The following is a 20,390-nucleotide window of genomic DNA, read 5'->3' as shown; positions in this document are numbered from 1 at the left end:
AACAATCTTCCTTCATACATCTACGAATGGGCTAAGAGATCATGGTTAAGAAGTGGTGATGATGGGAACTGATTAAAAGTACAATAAACATGAAGTATCTTGGCCTAAGCAAGAGCAAAACCTTTCTTAATGGCTCACTTTTTCTTTCATAACAGCAAGAACAATTTGTCAAACAAAACTGAATAACTACTGCTATACCCTACTTGACAGTGAAGGAGAGATCACTTCACTTATATTGCTCCTGAAATTTCCAAGTGAATATTGTGTTATAAGTAGTTTGCCTTATGCCATGTCCTGTGCCTGGTTAACTTATTTCCCATTTAATTTATTTCCATAGTATTAATCTCTCTCTACTTCTTCTTATATTCACAACAGTAAGATAAATTAATCTGACTGAATGGAATAATTGGTGAGTTGGAAAGTTGGACATTGGAGGCAAGAGAAAAACTGAATTGTGACAGCAATGGTCCAGTAAGCTTTGTACAATTATTCTGTGTAAAATAATGAGCATTCATAGTGTAAATTGAAATATTTCTGTGACCTGTTGGGTGGCTCAATGGCCAGTGGTTCACACTGCTGCCTCATGTAATCAGCATTCAGAGTACAAATCCCATACACAGTCAATTTATGGAGTCGACACGTACTTCTTGTGTCTGTATGTGTGTTTCTCCAGATGTTACCGGTTTCTAGGCACAGATGTGCAGGTTAGGTGGAACGTCAACTCTAGACTGGCCTAGTATGTGCATGGGAGTGGTAGTCTAGTGCCCCGTTCAGGGCCATTCCCAACAATTCCCATAATGCTGCTAGTGACTCTGTGACTCTAAACCAGATGAAACAGGTTTATTAATGTTATGTTATTCACTGTCTGCATGCACATCAAAAAAGTTCATCCTAGAAAACATTTGCTGCTTCAGAATATTCCAAGCAGACACAAACATTTCCCTCCGTGATCTTGTCAAACATTTAATAGTGAATCGTGGTGAAATGAAAAACCAGAACATGGCTAAATGTCCATTTTTTCAAAATCACGTCATCTTATTACAGACTAGCTGTAGAGAAAAAAACACCTCCTTTTCAAATTCTAAAAGATAAGGAAACACAAAGAACAGTGGTATCATAGGCTCATTTTACATGCCCATGTCCCATTTTAATATCCTGTAACACTTGCCTTCATAACGCAGCTTAAAGCTAACAAGCTGAAGATGTGTTGACAAAATGCAGCATATTATATGGGATATTGGCCTCTAATTGATATGGTACAGACAAGATACAGCAGGCAGCCCTTCCACTCCCTCAGAGGCACTGAAAGATGTCACTACTGTTCTAATGTTCTAATATGTACAAATTAAATATTATTCACAAAATTCACAAAATTTTGTCATTGTATCTTATAGTCCATGTCCTAAGGGATAAACAAGTCACACTCAGAATCTCTCAAATGATTTTAAACATTAAAAAACAGTCAGACTTCAAGATTTGCAACTTAATGTTTTTTGCTCACCTGATCACCTTCAATATACCCTTTCCTAATTCTTAGTGATTGACTTTGTTTTCATAATCTTTATTTCAAGTAACAAAAGCTTTAGTATACAAATAACACACAGGTTTGCACACCACTGCCAAAATGAAAGCCACCCACTTAGAGAAAACACAGTACAATAAAGAACGTATTCATTTGCTCATTCAGAATAATAAAAGAGTGAGTTGCAAGAATTGTATTCAAAGGCCACCAAAAGAAATAGATTGACTAGAGGATCCTCTAATATTTATAGACGAGCAATTTAACCACTAATCTCAAAAGAATCTCAAAGTTACTCTTGTGATGAATGATTTAACAATATGTACTGAAGATGGTACTTAAGTAGCAATGAGCTCAATGCAAATATAAATTGAATTGGTTCCACTGAACAAATTGCAGTTCTAAAAAGCAATACATACTTCTAATATACAGAATTGGCATTACTGAAATAAATTAATTATCAGAGTGTTTTGAATCTTTAAGATGATTTTCTTTTATCGCTACCCTTTCCATTAAGTGTAGAGACTATGCAAGACTATAATTTGGTCACTTCTGAATGAAAACATCAACAGAGTAACTTAGGCTTTCCACAACCAAAAGGAATCAAATACTTTCTACCTTGCTACTGATCTTAGATACCACCAGTGTCCTTTTCACATTGTGAATCAAAAAGAACCCAGAAATGGAAGATTTCAAAAGAAAGCTCCAGCACCTACCAGCATGTAGCGTAGAGCAGCGCCAAGACCCAAGCAAAACTTACGTCGTAACTTACATGGCGGTGGGGACAGGCCATTTCGGTTTAACGTGCCCCCCATTAATACAATATTCATCTCTTCTGCTGAACACTGAAACACTTCAATGTATCGATCCTTCATTGTCTTTTTGTGGCACTTCTGTGCTGTCAGGAATGCTCGATCTGTGGACTTCATTTGGATGAAGGCATCTCCAGAAGGTCGTCCCTTAGAGGATAAAATGAAAACATATTTACCCTGATGAGATCTTCAAAAATTACAAGAACACAACAGCTGGAAAATGTATTAATCATAAAGAAGGAAACCAAAAGAAAACAGATTTTTTTTCAATATGTAAATCTAACAAACTAATAACCTGCAAATATCTATCCAGTGTTTATCAATACAAAAACACTATACTGATAAAACATTCAAGAAAAAAAAGTGTGCCTAAATATTCACTTTTTGAGGTATAGTAGAAATGCAAAAATATGCCAAGTGATCTTACATTGTTTTATATAGTCATCATTAAGTAACACTCCTAATAAAACACCATTATACAGTAATATATTATCATATACACCATCCTGAGGTATCTCACAATGACCGAGGTATAATGTAACTGTATGCCACATGACTTGCTCATATGTCTCATAGTAAGTTGGAAACAGAGATGCAGGTGTAAAAGTCAATTACTTAGTTACTAAACATTCGTTAGTGTACAGTTACGGATTACAAGCTGTCTGGATACGTTCACTCAGAATGCCACACAAGTATAAATAAAAATATAACATTATATCTGACAACATCATATACATGTTTTGATACTGTTACATTTCTAGATAGATAGATAGATAGATAGATAGATAGATAGATAGATAGATAGATAGATAGATAGATAGATAGATAGATAGATAGATAGATAGATAGATAGATAGATAGATAGATAGATAGATAGATAGATAGATAGATAGATAGATAGATAGATAGATAGATAGATAGATAGATAGAATCCCTTGTCCCCTATGAAATGAATTAATGTGGCAATAACATTTTGGTTATTTCTTACAATTTTAACGTTTCTCCTAATAATAGATGAATTCATGATACAGTGATTTATGCTTTAAAGTGCTAATCAGACATATATGTATTTTTCACTCTGTTTGCATCAGATTTAGCTTCCATTTAGCTACACATATTAAAGTATTTTTACCATGTGATAGAAACATCAGATTATTAGGTTTCAGACATTACTGTTACAAACAAACTTCACAAAAAGATGGAGAAGTAGTTTAAGCAAAAAAGTATTTTATACAACCAGTATCTTGTCAAAATATTCTACTTAAAGACAGAAAGTTGGTGAAGGAGGGTTTTTTGGAAATTATGCTTCATACTACTCTAGTACTTGCTTACTGGTTGCCTAGCATAATGGTTTAAGGTCTGGCAGATACTTGTCAGTCTTGTTAGAATTCATTGAGCCATTCAGAATTTCAGGTTTTTTTGTAAACCAAGCCACCTGAATACAGTTGAAGAGCCAAGACCTCAGCTACAGACAGCAAACTTCTTTATGGTCCTGTTGTACCAGAGATTTTTGCTCTCAGGATGTGTTTTATTCCTGTTTGTTTCAAAGACTTAAAAGATCGTTAAAAGCCAATCTAAGTGCTATTTTTCTGTAATGTTTGAGTGTTTTGCTTCACTTTCTATTTTAAGGTGTGTTTGTTTGTTTTCTTTGGAAACAGTAAGCTGTAGGCTACTGCATTTCATGAAGCATGTAGCCAAAGCAAAACACAATGTGTTTTCTTGATGTCATTTAGGACAGGAACAGCATTGTAGGAAGTGCATTTCTGTGTCTCCAGTCCCAACTTACAGTTTCCTTGTTGGTGATCCCAATCTTTGCACATACCAGCCAGTTAAAATGTCTATGAGATACTCCTTTAGCCTGTGTTTTGCCCAAATATACATGTTTCCTTAACTGAAATTCTTTTCAAAGGTGACACAATTACAATTATGCTGATTTTGGACTTGATAACTGTGGTGCATCTTGTGGAAAAATAGTGCAGAGCTTTTTAATAAAAAGACTAGGAATCAGTCTAGCTGAGGTGATGTTACAACAATTTTCCTTAATAGGTAACAGAGGAGAGAGATGAGGGAGAACAGGCCAGGCTCGGTTCAGCAAGAACTCCTCAGTTTCTAAAGCACTGGCAGCAGGATTCTACCTAATTCAATATGGAATTTCACTGGAAAATTTTTGTTGCATTTTGTCAATACACTTTAAATGGAAGGCTACATACTTTGCTGCCACAGAAAATCTTAATAATAATAGCAATAATAATAATAATAATAAATAATGTTATTTATATAGTGCCTTTCCCATGCTCAAGAAGGATTAATGTGATGTGCTTGCTGTTGTTGGTTCGTGTTACGACTCTTGCAGGGGAGTTTTGAATTAAGTGGAGATGTGATATAAGATTTCATGGGGCACCTGCCAATAGGGAGTTACAATAATCAATTGGGGGTTTGTGATAAAAGCATGGACAAGTTTATTAGGATCAGAAAAAGGAGAGGAATGACGAACATGGGATATGTTATGGATGTAAAAGTAAGAAAGTTTCTTAATGTGGTTTATGTGGGCAGAATAAGAGAGGGAAGAATCAAAAATGACACCAAGATCCCTTGCAACTGAAGAAGGTCTAATGAGATCACCGTCAAGAGTGACTGAAAAGGAGCTCATTTTAAGTTGCACTTTAGTGCCAATTTACTTCAGTCCAGCTTTGTTGCAATTAATTTTAAGGTGTTATGCTTCATCCAAGTTTTAATTTCACTGAGGCAGGTTGGGAGCAGCCCTGATGAAGTTTAACTTTTAACACTGAAATAGAGTTGAATATCATCTGCATAAAAACAATAACCCTGTCCAAATCTATGAATAATATGGCCAAGGGGAAACATGTAGATACAGAAGAGTAGAGGGTCAAGGACAGAGCCCTGAGGAACTCCTTGTGTGACTGGTGCTAAGCTGGACCTGCTGTTACCGGAACTAACAATCCCTTGCCTATCAGTCAGATAGGACTTAAACCACTGGAGGGAAGTGACAGAGATACTCAGAATGCTCTCCATTCTAGACAGTAGAATGTTATGTCTGACAGTGTCAAATGCTGCACTGATGTCTATAAGAATTAACATGCTTGTTTGTCCAGAGTCTGCTGCCATAAGCAAATCATTGGTTACCAGAAGCAGAGCAGTTTCACAGCTGTGCTGTGCTCTGAACCCAGACTGAAAGAGTTCCATCGAATTATCAGAAATTATGAAATTAGTGGGAGGCTACAACACACTCAAGAGCTTTTGACAGAAAAGGTGAGAAATACACCGAAAATTGTTAAGACTGTCAGCATCAGTACAAGACTTTTTAACTTTGGGGTAACAGAAGTGATTTTAACAGTGGTTAGCACAAAGCCATTGTCAAGGGATGTATTTATTATACATGTTACATATTATTATTATTATACAGTGAGGATTATGACATGAAGGCAGTATTTAAGAAGTGTGGTGGGGATGGGGTCCAGTACACAAGTAGTCAGCCTCATCTTACAAAGCAGGTCATTAACAAATGCAGATGTGACTGGTGAAAATTTAGAAAAGGAGCTGAATGGAGTGGGAGGACAGAGAAAAACATAAATGGATTATGGATTTATTTTAGTTGGAATATGTAAATCTTTAATTTTACCATGGAAAAAGTGGAATAATTTTTCACAGACCATACTTTACTGCCACAGGAAAAACTTAAGAGGAATGATGATGTCATCAAAAACTGCAATGCAATGTTGAATGGGCAGTTTAATTATACTGATGTGTTTTGAAGTAGTAAATGAATCCAGCCACAGGGGATGCACAAACCAGTGTGTTTCTTCGTGCCGGTCCCAAGCCTGGATAAATGGGGAGGGTTACGTCAGGAAGAGCATCCGGTGTAAAATTTTGCCAAATCAATATGCGGACAACAATACAAATTTCCATACCGGATCGGTCGAGCCCCGGGTTAACAACGACCGCCACCAATACTGTTAGTCAACAGGGTGCTGGCGGAAATTGGGCTACTGTTGGCCGAAGAAGAAAGAGAAGAAGAGGGGGGAGACATGTCCGGAGGCAGGAGGAGAGAAGGAAGGTTAAGAGAGTGGAACTGAGGGTAGGAACTTTGAATGTTGGCAGTATGACTAGTAAAGGGAGAGAGTTAGCCGATATGATACAGAGAAAGAAGGTTGATATATTGTGCATGCAAGAGACTAAATGGAAGGGGAGTAAGGCCAGGTGGATTCAAATTGTTTTATCATGGTGTGGATAGGAGGAATAATGGAGTAGGGGTTATTCTGCAGGAACAGTATGTCAAGAGTGTTTTGGAGGTGAAAAGAGTGTCAGACAGAGTAATGATTATGAAGCTGGAAATTGGAGGTGTGATGATGAATGTTGTTAGTGCATATGCCCTGCAAGTTGGGTGTGCGATGGATGAGAAAGAAGATTTTTGGAGTTGGATGAAGTTATGAACAGTGTACCCAAGTGACAGAAAGTGGTGATTGGAGCAGATTTCAATGGACATGTTGGTGAAGGGAACAGAGGAGATGAGGAGGTGATGGGTAGGTATGGTGTCAAGGAGAGGAATGAAGAAGGTCAGAGGATAGTGGATTTTGCCAAAAGGATGGGCATGGCTGTGATGAATATGTATTTTAAGAAGAAGGAGGAACATAGGGTGATGTACAAGAGTGGAGGAAGATGCACACAAGTAGATTACATCCTATGCAGAAGAGTCAATCTGAAGGAGATTGAAGACTGCAAAGTGGTGGCAGGGGAAAGTGTAGTTAAGCAGCATAGGATGGTGGTCTGTAGGATGATGTTGGAGATCAAGAAGAGGAAGAGAGTGAGGGCAGAGCCAAGGATCAAATGGTGGAAGTTGAAAAAGGAAGACTGCAAGGTTGAGTTTAGGGAGAAGGTGAGACAGGCACTGGGTGGTAGTGAAGAATTACCAGACAGTTGGGAAACTACAGCAGATGTAGTAAGGGTGACAGCAAGAAGGGTGCTTGGCGTGACATCTGGACAGAGGAAGGAGGAAAAGGAAACCTGGTGGTGGAATGGGAAGTACAGGAGAGTATACAGAGGAAGAGGATGGCAAAGAAGAAGTGGGACAGTCAGAGAGGTGCAGAAAGTAAACAAGAGTACAAGGAGATAAGGCACAAGGTGAAGAGAGAGGTGGCGAAGGCTAAAGAAAAAGCGTAAGATGAGTTGTATGAGAGGTTGGACACTAAGGAGGGAGAAAAGGACCTGTACCAATTGGCTAGACAGAGGGACAGAGCTGGGAAAGATGTGCAGCAGGTTAGGGTAATAAAGGATAAAGATGGAAACGTACTCACAAGTGAGGAAGTGTGTTGAGCAGATGGAAAGAGTACTTTGAGAGGCTGATGAATGAAGAGAACAAGAGAGAGAAGAGGTTGGATGATGTGGAGATAGTGAATCAGGAAGTGCAACGGATTAGCAAGGAGGAAGTAAGGACAGCTATGAAGAGGATGAAGAATGGAAAAGCTGTTGGTCCAGATGACATACCTGTGGAAGCATGGAGGTGTTTAGGAGAGATGGCAGTGGAGTTTTAACCAGATTGTTTAATGGAATCTTGGAAAGTTAGAGGATGCCTGAGGAGTGGAGAAGAAGTGTACTGGTGCCAATAGTTAAGAATAAGGGGATGTGCAGAACTGTAGTAACTACAGGGGATAAAATTGATGAGCCACAGCATGAAGTTATGGGAAAGAGTAGTGGAAGCTAGGTTAAGAAGTGAGGTGATGATTAGTGAGCAGCAGTATGGTTTCATGCCAAGAAAGAGCACCACAGATGCAATGTTTGCTCTGAGGGTGTTAATGGAGAAGTATAGAGAAGACCAGAAGCAGTTGCATCGCGTCTTTGTGGACCTGGGGAAAGCATATGACAGGGTGCCTCGAGAGGAGTTGTGGTATTGTATGAGGAAGTTGAGAGTGGCAGAGAAGTATGTAAGAGTTGTACAGAATATGTATGAGGGAAGTGTGACTGTGGCGAGGTCTGCGGTAGGAGTGACAGATGCATTCAAGGTGGAGGTGGGATTACATCAGGGATCGGCTCTGAGCCCTTTCTTATTTGAAATGGTGATGGACAGGTTGACAGACGAGATTAGGCAGGAGTCTCCATGGACTATGATGTTTGCTGATGACATTGTAATCGGTAGTGATAGTAGGGAGCAGGTTGAGGAGACCCTGGAGAGGTGGAGATATGCTCTAGAGAGGAGAGGAATGAAGGTCAGTAGGAACAAGACAGAATACATGTGTGTAAATGAGAGGGAGGTCAGTGGAATGGTGAGGATGCAAGGAGTAGAGTTGGCGAAGGTGGATGAGTTTAAATACTTGGGATCAACAGGACAAAGTAATGGGGATTGTGGAAGAGAGGTGAAAAAGAGTGCAGGCAGGGTGGAATGGGTGGAGAAGAGTGTCAGGAGTGATTCATGACGGATATCAGCAAGAGTGAAAGGAAAGGTCTACAGGACGGTAGTGAGACCAACTATGTTATATGGGTAGGAGACGGTGGAACTGACTAGAAAGCAGCAGACAGAGCTGGAGGTGGCAGAGTTAAAGATTCTAAGATTTGCATTGGGTGTGACGAGGATGGACAGGATTAGAAATGAGTACATTAGAGGGTCAGCTCAGGTTGGACGGTTGGGAGACAAAGTCAGAGAGGCGAGATTGTGTTGGTTTGGACATGTGTAGAGCAGGCATGTCAAACATGTGGCCCGCAACAGAAATCTGTGCGGCCCGCATGACAGATCCTAGTTAGCACTGAACTTGTACAAAATGATTACTATCGTTTGTGATTGAATCATTCTGCATCTTCAGCGTTACTTATTGACTTTTCTTACTTCTGCCTTCTGACAAAAGTGCGTTTTCCCATGGAATTACGGTACCGGAAATGTCATCTGCTAGTATAGCCATGAGCCTTGACCAAAGTTAATGAGTCGCAATGTCACAACTGAAGTGCTAGGCTGCAGCAGCGGGCAGCAGAGGTAGCCTTAGGCATGTGCAGACTGTGCACCTGCACAGGGCTGCCGAATCCCAGGGGCCCCCACACCAATATATATTGAATATAAAACAGAAAGAGAAAATAACGACATAGCTGACAGCAATGTGGCCGAAAAAACATTGTGTTTCTTGTTAATTAGTACGCTGTATTTACTAATGTCGCTAGAGTCGGAGCAGTAAGCTATATGTAGTATTATAACGTTCTGCCGTAATGAGAATATCATGGGCCACCACTTGGTTTTCAAGTTATGGACACGCGCATATAGCAGCGTGTCATGAGCACGAGGTGGCTATGCAGTGTCCGCAAAAGACGTGGCCATCCACCATGCATAAGATACCATATTGACATTGGCGGGCGAAGGGGCCACTGATTCTTTCTCTGCTCAGGGCTGCCACAAGCCTAGAGCTGCCTCTGCAAGGCTACATTACTGGCTGGGCTACTGAGACTGGCCACTGGACAGAACTGACCATTACGAGTAGTAATAGCCCACATGTTTTACATTTTTTGGTCTAGTTTTATGTAATTTTGTGCTAGTATTGTAATGAACAGTTAGTGCAGACTACAGCTGAAGATCTGAAGTGGACGAGAGATGTTGGTGAGTTGTTTATTAACATATTTTTGTGATACTGAGTTTGTAAAATTAGTGTAGGTCAGGTGGTTTTTTGCATATCGGCTTATTTTACAATATAAACTTTGAAGTAAACTTAGTAAAGTAAAATTTGATTTTTGGAGGATTTGTTTTCCAACTTGAATTACTGAGCAATGAATTCAGTGAGCGTTTTCGTGATTTCAGTTCACACGAACAGGACTTTGTGCTGTTGTCTTACGTTGAGAATGCACCTGAGAATATCCAAATGGAATTGATTGAACTGCAGTCAGATTCTTTTCTGAAGGCAAAATACAACGAAGTTGGTGTGCCAGGCTTGTATGCTTACCCGCCACCCTCGTATGTGCAGATCCATAAGTTGGCATCGAGAGTACTGTCTGTGTTCAGAAGCACTTACCTTTGTGAGAAATTGTTTTCGTTAATGAAAGCTACCAAAACCCCACATCGCTCAAGACTTACTGTCGAGCACCTTTCATCCCTCATGAAAGTTGCAGCTGCACAAGATTGCAAGCCTGATATTGACAAACTGATTAATAACACGAGATGTCAAGTGTCAGGACAAAAAAAATAGATCTCACACTGTAAGACTCCTATATAAGCAATAAATATAATATAATAATATAAGGACCTAGCTAAGAATCTAAGACTCGAATTGTACGCTGTTGTATGGAGAGTGTATGGAAATAAATTGCTTTTCTTTAAACTTTAAACTTTAAGTGTTACATTTTTTAAAGTTTTCAGTATTGAAAAGAAAGCTACAGTAACTTTGTATAATAGTATAATACTATTTGTTACAGTGCGGCCCGCTGACGCACATATGGCAGTTGAAGCGGCCCACCAATGGTAGTGAGTTTGACATGCCTGGTGTAGAGGAGAGATGCTGAGTATATCGGGAGAAGGATACTAAGGATAGAGCTGCCAGACAAAAGAAAAAGAGGAAGGCCTAAGAGAAGGTTTATGGATGTGGTGAGAGAGGACATGCAGGTGATGGGTGTAAAAGAACAAGATGCAGAGGACAGAAAGATATGGAAGAAGATGATCCGCTGTGGCAACCCCTAACAGTAGCAGCTGAAAGAGAAAGAAGAAGTTTTGAAGTAGCAAATGGCTTCTGTGCTGGCAGACTTCACAGTTAATTTAAAAAACCATTCAGAAGAAGAAAGGGGCCATGGAGAGGCTTAACCTAGAAACAAACCACACTTTGATCCAAACATAAGAAAGAGCAGGTACAAACATGAAAGAGGTAGTACCAAAGTGTTTTTGGTCTTCTTTAATCTAAGCACCATATGTTCCACCAGTTTTTCCCTATCTAGTAAAGAATGATCTTTTCAGTGATGACCTCTTGTACTGATATGATAATGGGATAGACAAGATGAAATTCCTGCTAAAAGGACCAGGGGCCTCATGTATAAACGATGCATATGCACAAAAATGTTGTGTACAAACGTTTTCACGCTCGTATAAAACCTAAACTTGGCGTAAAGCCACGCACATTTTCACGGTAGCTCCAATCCTGACATATGCAAGTTTTCGCTTGATTTTGCAAACTGGCAGCACCCAGTGTCAAAGCAGTGCTGTTCCAGTGTGGTTCCCCTTACTTTTTTAGATCCACATCCCTGACGCGGCTTTAAAAATAAACTGAAATTAACCACATATTGTTTATTAGTTTAATGCATCTTATTGTAATTAACCTGTAACAATATAATGGTCCACAGAATGGTCAAACTATTCTAAATACCATAGCTGCTTTAGCGTTGTTATTCTCACTGCACCTTCTTCTTCTTCTTTCAGCTGCTCCCGTTAGGGGTTGCCACAGCAGATCATCTTTTTCCATATTATTCTCACTGCGCCACTCTGAGTATTTATAATCACTGTATCTGAGTGTGGAATCACAGATCTACAGCAGCTGACTGGAAAGAGAATTATTGGTATACAGCATCTAGCACACGCTGCTTTAGCCATGCTGTCTATTGAACTGCTCTCATACGGCAAACACTTCAGAGCTTTTCTTGTACTGACCTCGCAGTTCAGAAACTGTTTCATCCCCAGAACTATAAACACAATCAATCAGTCAATCAAGTGCTCCTTGTAGAACACTTTGTAATTATAAGCACAATTACCTCACTGTAAACTTGCGATAAAGTTATAATATTGCACAACCTGAACCACTTTATAAAGCGAGTATTTACATATGATGACAATATCATTTTTAAGATGAAATGCAGCAAAATATGTTTATTATATTATACAGATAAAACTTTAACTTCATTTAAGTAATCAATACTGTTAATAATTAAACATGTGAGGACACTGTGCCGCAGCGCTAGCGAGGAGCTGGTGCTCCATTCACGGATTGTTCCTGCCACGTGCTGTATTCTTGCTGGGGCGACACTGGAAGGATAGATGGATAGAATAATTAAACATGTACCACGAAGATATTTCAATGTTTCTTAAAAGTTTTGAAGAATTGGTGTTCTAAGCTTACAGATGGCTTAACGTCTATTACAGAGCTGATTGTGTGGCGATTGGGTATTTGGGGAAAGAAAAGTAAGGACAGGAATTGGGAGTTAGTACGTTTGAAAGAGATAGCACTGCTGCAACAAATTATTTCATCGAAGGTCGCGCACGGCACAGCAAGCATCTTGATATCTGACTTCTTTTTTATTTCGGGCACAATGCGACTTTGTGAACTTGAGCTTTCGAGTTTCTATGACACTCTATGTCACTCAATCATCTTCCTTTTGTTGTTTATACCACTGTTTAAACAAACAAATAGTACGCTTTTCCGTTCCTCCACTTGGTATTCGCTGAAAATCTTCTATTTCTCCCTGTGCTTTTGCCATTGTCTTTTCACAGAACGCTGAGCTTAAGGGCTATTTATGTTGATTGGCATATTCAAAGAGGCGTAATCCTGGGAGGAGTTGGGGGGGTACAGCAGGCGCGTCAACGTGTGTTACTTTTCATGCTGACTGGGATTTATGTAGCGGAAAAACATGGAAGCTGGTGTTCACACACATTTATGCATCTGGATTTTTTTGTGCGTAAGCACATTTCCGCGTTTGTCCGTACACCATGTTATAGTGTGAATTCTTCGCATGGCGTTATGCATGAGGCCCCAGGAGACGAGAAACTAATTTTTGTCTAAGACAGGCCAAGGTCAAAACTGGTAAAAAGAAACTAAAAACAAAATACCAATATCCAGAACATTAACCAGGGACATAGTCAAAGGAACAAGTAAGAGTGTGCACTTAAATACTGAGAAAAAGAAAATAACTACAATTGCACGAAAAAGTTTTATTTTTATCAAGAAAACCTAGGCAATTTTTAACATTGTGCCACCATCTTAAATAGTGGCAAAGCTGATAATGTCATTTGTTCACATGTGTTTAGTCTTTACTGTTCTCACACAAAATTTTTATGCCATTCTCATACACAATAATTTAAGGGTATGTGGGAGTGTAGCCCATACTGGTATCACTGGAAGCAATACAGAAGACAACCTCAACGGGGAGCAAAGTCCTGTTTACTATTCTTCAAAAGTTATGGGTAAAACATTAAATCCACTCTATCATTTAAAATAAAATTAATTTTCAAATCCTAATGGCAGAATTAAACAAAATTCCACACTTATTAACCTTTAGTAGAATTTATATGAAAACAACTTAAAGAAAAAATTCCCCATGAAATTAAAAGAATAAAGAAGGCCTCAGGGAACAGGTAAATTACAAATTCATGTTGTTCAATACTTGAGCCCCAGACAGTGGTCATGGCACTCATTATACTTCATTAATCTCCAAATTTATGTAACAGCACTAGATAGATAGATAATATATAAAAACACCAATGAAAGTTAGAAAGGCTAGAAAGAGGACACACCTTGAAACCAACAGTCACAATTAAAATATGACCCAAGTAAATCAAAAACAAAACAAGTCTTGAAGGTGTGGCCATGACTGAAGTCCAGGCCAAATCTGGCATTGAGAAAAGCCTTAGCCAAATCTTCACATGAAGGAGTGGCCATGAGCAGAGCAAGGTGTGTTAATTAACTCAACTGGCATTTTTCAGAAGCTGTAATTTGTAAAGCCCAAATGACTGATATTGCTTTTATCAACCAATTGTCTCTGCATAAATTTCAACTGACTGTGAATGTTTCAGCTGCTTGTGAATTTTACTTCCACAAGAAATTCTGTAACAGCCTGCTGTTTCAAGCCCATATAAATGCATAATATCATTTTCAGGGCCAACTGTATCTGATCAAATAAATGGTTGTTCCAAGAGACTGAAGTAGCAAATGGGAGATTTCAAATTAACCTCTGAGTAAGCCAATCGAGTATTTCACAAACATCATGGAGTTCCGCTTGTTTTCAAGATATATAAGAAGAGACACTGTGGTTGAACTGGGAAACATCAAAGTGCAATTTGCAGCAACATCTGGTAACAGGGCTATAATTAAAGAACCCATGAAAGTTAAAAAGGCTAGGGCATGCTTCATTGCTAAATAGGATTCTGCAAGTACTGAATTTGTGTCACTCGTTTGGCTTTTGAAGGCAACCTGATGTTCATTATTGTAACCCATAAGTGAAAGCACATATTTCAATGGTACATTGAAGAATAAAGCACAGGTAACGACAACCCAAGTGATTTTCTAATTCTGGATTTGGGCACAGGCATAAGGAATAATAAAGTCTAAGAAACCTTAAAAAATAGCAAAACAAAAACTATTATACAGAAGTTCTGAAATAAAGGATTAATGATTTCACATGGGAAGTTGTGGCAAATATAAGAAAAGGAAGGAGAGTTTTGGAAAATTAAAGCATCAGAAGATTCTAAGTCATTTGAAATTTGAATTAATTTAACTCATCCATTAAATATTACTTGTTAATATCTAATGATGCAAATATAATCTCCTAATAGCAAAAATTACAAGTCAGATTACTTCACTGATAATCCATACTTTAAAAGAATATTGGTAAAAAAAGCTTTAAAGAGTTGGTTTAAATGGAAATATTCTGAATTATCTTGTAATTCACTAGTTCAACAGTACATACATAATAATGTTTGAATTTTCATATTTAGCATGGGTTTTAAGAGGTATTTTTCAGTGACTGAACAGAAAATGTCAGAGAATACATTTAGAATGTAAGTGAAATGAAGTTCATGATATAATATTCATTCTTTATAAATCCTATGCAGAAATCTCCACAAGATAACAAACCCCCAATTGATGTAAAACTGATGGGGGGTCCCGTCTCTGACACACATTAAAATTCAAGTCTTGCATTGCTATTTTGATATTTATGAATGCCAATATTTTTTCCTTAATTGATAGTAGGGTAACTATTTGATGGATATACCAGTATTTTAAAGCTGCTGTTAATGTTAGCATTTATATATATATATATATATATATATATATATATATATATATATATATATATATATATATATATATATATATATATATATTTATTTTATTGCAGAAAAGGCACATTACTGTTCACTGAATGGGATTTCTGGTTGTGCCGTGGTATCTAAAGGTGTTGAGTATCATAAAATTTCACTGGTATTGGTATTGAATACAAAAATTCTGATATTGAGACATCCCTATTTTCTATATTTACATAATTATATCAATAGCAAAATAATATTTATATTTCTAACATAATCAAAATAAATCTTTCAAAAAAATTTTAAACAATCCTCTTATATAATACGCTACTCTGGCTGTTCGTTTTTCTGTCCAGGATTTTAAATCACCTGTAGCTCGCAAACAGTTTTACCTATTGACTTGAAATTTGGTCCACATATACAATGTGATGTCTACTATCCTCTTTCGGGGTGATGATTTTTATTACTATTTTTATTTTTATTTTACTTTATTTTAGAATCAACTCTTGGCAGCGCGCAGCAGGGCGGCCATGCAGCCACCATTCTCATACCCTACCACCTTCGCTAATAATTCTTGAGGCAGATTGAAGACTTAAGTGCCAGCTTAAGTGAAAAATTAAAGAAAACGTACTAAGTAATCGCAACACAAAAACTAACGTAATCAGTTTTAACGCGAAAAGATGCTGACGAAAGAAGAGAAGCAGCGGGCCGCTAGGGTGGAGAAAAAAAACAGCTGTTCAGGGAACCACTGAGCAAAACAGAGACAGAGAAAGCGAATGAAAACTAGGAATGATCAAGTCAAGTGTATTCACTGCATGTTATCGTGCAGTACGCCGTTACTGGTTTTCCTATATTTATATTTCCTATATTTCCAGGAACAAAAAAAAATCCAATAGTATCAGATTCAGATTAAAAATCAGACTTCTTATATATTTTGTGTCAATTAAAAGAAATCTTTGTTTCTTTCTTTGTTTGCTGTACTAACACTGATCATTTTATAAGTATGGATGACATTTTTCTGGGGACTACAATATGAAAAAAGATCACTGAAAAAGAAAGTAGAAAACTGAGTAAAACCAAGCAGAATAAGTAGAAGAAACACAAAGAATGTTCAGTATCCTCTTATTATTGAATACATTTAAAAATATCTTGTATACGATGCAGCAAAGCTATATGACATGTAAAGAATATCAGATCAATAACAATCCAATAAAACAAAAAAAAACTTATGCAATATAAAGGGACATAATGTACAGTATTTGAGTTGAAATCTTATCACATTAGTGTCTACCACAAAGAAACTACATGCATCTGTGGTGGTAATTATTTTTTCTGACTCTGCACTTAGTAACAAATCATTATTTAGTTCATTTAATCTAATAATGGAAAACCACAGTATCTAAAGTGGTCCATTGCTTACTACTGTACGTAGTAAGAGGTGGAGAACATCTCATCTACAAGGACCAAGAACATAGTAGGGTCTACCTGCTGATTTAACACCATGTGAACTCCATGAGGTCTGATGTCAGCGGTGTGCTCTCCAAGAAACTCCAGGATGTCCTCAATGGTTGCCACATAGGGAAGACCTCTAAGGCGGACACAATCGCGAGTGCTGGGAGGTGGCACAAAAGGCTGAGGTAGTACAGGAATGATGGGAGGAGGAGTAATTGGAATCAGAGGTGTTGATGTAAATCTGTTGAGCACCTAAGAAAGAAAGAAAACTGACGTTTCTGTGTTGTGGTACAACTTACATGCCACCTATTGGTATTCTATTCACAAATGAAAATTCAGTGATTGATCACAAAGTTTTTTATTTTGTTTTTTTTTTTAAACATTTTTTTAATGCAAGCAAGCATTGTAAACAGAGAATTTTCATTCATTTTTGTGATCTAGTTCAATCATATCTTTCAGGGAATAAGTACAAAAAAAGGTCCAGTGTGTGCTATGTCCCTGACTATTTTTATAAACATTTGTGGATAATAATGCATTATTCTTTAATATTGCTATATAACATGTAATGTATAAAAATGGAGTTTATTTCTGGTGCCTTTATGTCACCAGGAATAAACACCATTTTTATACATTATGTGTTATTATCACTTTTGCTTCACAGCTCCTCAAGACTTAGCTAAAATCAAGTTTAAATTACTGTGTAGACTTTGCTGCAACTTACAATGTTTGCATGCGTTTTACTGTAGGTTTTCCTACCACATACTGAAGACATACACACAGGTTAAGCTCATTGGTGATTCTAAAATAGCTAACATGAGGGTACCCTGTGATCCATTGTCATCATATAGAGGGTTGGCTCCCGTTATAGATAGATAGATAGATAGACGGACGGAGGGACAGACAGACAGACAGATAGATCGATCTTAATTTGTCTCTAGGGGGAAATTTAACTTTTTAAAGAAGCTCTTCACATACGTACATACATAAACATACACACACACACTATGGTATGAATTCACACCAGAATGAATAAAAAGCAATAAAGGTAAAAAGAAGGAAAATGTCTGACTTAGCTGTCACAGTCACAGTGAGGCATTATGCTAAAGTATTGTTGTTGGTACAAAGGAGCCCCAGTGGCCTCTCTTGACACCCTTCTGCAGAGTAATTCGTTGACTAAAAGTTCTTATAGTTAGTGTGTCAGAGACAGGAGGACGTGCAGTATTGTCCATAATGGAACTCAAATGGGTTTTAATACTTTTCTTTCCTACCACCTTCAGGGGATCCAGAGTGCATTCCATAAATGAGTTTTCCCTTTTAATTAGCTTGTTGATTCGGTGGGCCTTTCTTGAAGTGATGTTACCAGGCCAGCACAACACACTGTAGTAAATCACACTGGCCATCACAGAGTTGTAGAAGATGTGAAGGAAGTCACCTCCCATATTGAAGGAACCCAGTTTCCTGAGGAAAAGGAGTCGGTTCTGCCCTTTCTTATATAGTTCCAATTTGTTATAAGACCAGCCCAGTCAATCAATGATGTAGACCCCCAAGTACTTGTAGGAGTGCATCACCACTACTACATCCACTCCCTGAATATTGACTGAACATAGTCAATAACCTGCTCCTTGGTTTTGCTGATGTTATCAATAGATGCTAGAGTGATGGGTTATAGGGACCTGCAAACCCAAGTAAGCTTTCTAAAATAGATAGCTTGTATTTGAATACATAGAAAAGAAGAAAACAAAATATATAAATATAAATATAAACATAAATTGTGGCAGAAGGCTGGAGCACTTATCTGGGCTGGGACACCTTGAGTATGGAAGGACCGGAGGAAAGAATATTTTCAAGATTGTTTCTCCTCAGGACCGACAGAGGTCTGTCCCCTTGATTTGTAGCGGCCTGGACTTTTAAAGGGTCCTATTTGGCAGCACTTCCACCGCACCCGCAAGTGCTGCCAGAAGAAGCTCATTGAGCGGGTGCCCTATAAAAGGAGCAAAGTCACCACCACTCAATGGCCCGTATATACTGTGTATATATATATATATATATATATATATATATATACACATACATACATATATATATATATACATATTTTGCTTTCTCCTCTGGAAGCAACATTCTCATTTGAGCCTGCTGCTGTTTAAATCGAATTTAACAGAACTAATTAAACAAACAGGCCATGCAGGTCTCACTCTCATAAAAATCAATCAAAGCTTAGGTAATAAAGGCATTACAGTCATTTTTATCTACAAAGTACTTTGTAAAGAAAAAAATATCAGACATATCTCCCTAAGGAAAAATTTGATTTTGTTTTTTTCATATTTCTACCTTTAACATAATTCATCAGCAGATGTATCTGTGACTAACAATTTGTTATTTATTAAAAAGAAATACAAAACTACTTCTGGCTTGCATGCCTACAGTAGAAGTCAAAATATTTTGTTATTACCTATCTGGTACCTTACAACATTGGCTGATACAATTGGTTACATTTAATTTGTTTATTTCTAATTGGACCACAGAGAGATGAAGTGACTTCCTCATTATTACACAGACATACTGTATAAGATTGTCCTATTTAATTCAGCTTTTCCAGTTGAAATATATCAGCTTTGTTTTTTTATGAAGTGTAAAGTAACAAATAAAACAATGTGTGGGACACATATAACATCCAAGAACTGGAGAGAGCAGTACACAAACGACACTAACCTGTTGCACTTCTGCTGCTGTGCTCTTGAACAGCTCAATGTATCTTTTCCCCAAAATGTCCTTGTGTTTCTTAAGTGCGTTTTGGGAGTATTCTTCACAAGCAAACAGTACAAAAGCATCTCCAGTGGGTCTGCCATCTGGATATTTCACAAAGAGAATTCCTTCTTTCCCACCAGTGACTAGGCAGCTAGGACCAAAAAAAGCCAACACTTCTTCAGCAGTAGCAGTGAAAGGAAGACCACGCATGCGAATGATGATTTGATTCTCCTTGGAAAGGAACTGGGCTACCTCATTGGAAGTTCCTATAAGGGACAAAGAATGAAAAGGGTTGCATTTTAATGACAGCAAAAAATAACTGCTGGTCTGTCTAGTCTACATGAAAAGTGTCCAGTGGCAGCCACACCTGATCCTTTACCTAAAACAAATGTTCTTATTTCAAAGAATAAGATATTAAACATGCACATTTTATTATTGTTAGATTTACACAGAAGACACAAGTTCAATGCCTAAATATACTCATTTGCAAATCTGAATCCCATTAAGTTTCACAAGATATTCATTGTGTGATTAAAAAAAAACTCATAAATTAGGATACTGTAATGAGTGGAGTGTTGGATAGGAGGATTAAAGGAAGAAAAATATTAAGGAGAAAGGAGAGAGAGAGAGAGAGAGAAATAAGTGCTCTGGTATTGATGACACATGGGGTGATAATCCCTGTAACTGTACTGTATGCCAGCGAAGAGCTTTCGACAGGGACATCCAAGAAATGGAGAAAGAGATATGGCATATTCATAAACTTCCTCTGGGTCATTAGAGATCCCAAAGATCTCACGTCTGAGTAGGAGAGTAAGGCTGAGGCAGGGCGATTGCAGGAAAGGTTAAAATGCCAATTGAAGGCAGCAGCCAG

At 37.9% G+C, this 20,390-nt stretch overlaps 1 protein-coding gene across 3 annotated transcripts in view; it reads right to left on the bottom strand.

The window, feature by feature from the left end:
- Window positions 1-20,390, bottom strand: part of esrp1 (epithelial splicing regulatory protein 1) — a 70,481-nt gene that overhangs the window by 38,432 nt on the left and 11,659 nt on the right. For 2 of the 3 annotated variants that reach the window (XM_039736339.1, XM_039736341.1), the window contains 3 exons: window positions 19,484-19,785; window positions 16,805-17,023; window positions 2,280-2,478 (listed from right to left, as the gene is read on the bottom strand). In XM_039736339.1, the coding sequence (XP_039592273.1) occupies window positions 2,280-2,478; window positions 16,805-17,023; window positions 19,484-19,785 (720 nt within the window). The remainder of the gene's footprint in view (window positions 1-2,279; window positions 2,479-16,804; window positions 17,024-19,483; window positions 19,786-20,390) is intronic. The other variant, XM_039736340.1, reaches the window with a different exon arrangement.

This window comes from Polypterus senegalus, chromosome 15, assembly GCF_016835505.1.
Source record: "Polypterus senegalus isolate Bchr_013 chromosome 15, ASM1683550v1, whole genome shotgun sequence".
Lineage (NCBI taxonomy): Eukaryota > Metazoa > Chordata > Cladistia > Polypteriformes > Polypteridae > Polypterus > Polypterus senegalus.
The sequence above is the reverse complement of the archived record's forward strand: the minus strand, read 5'-3'. Positions and strand labels throughout refer to the sequence as shown.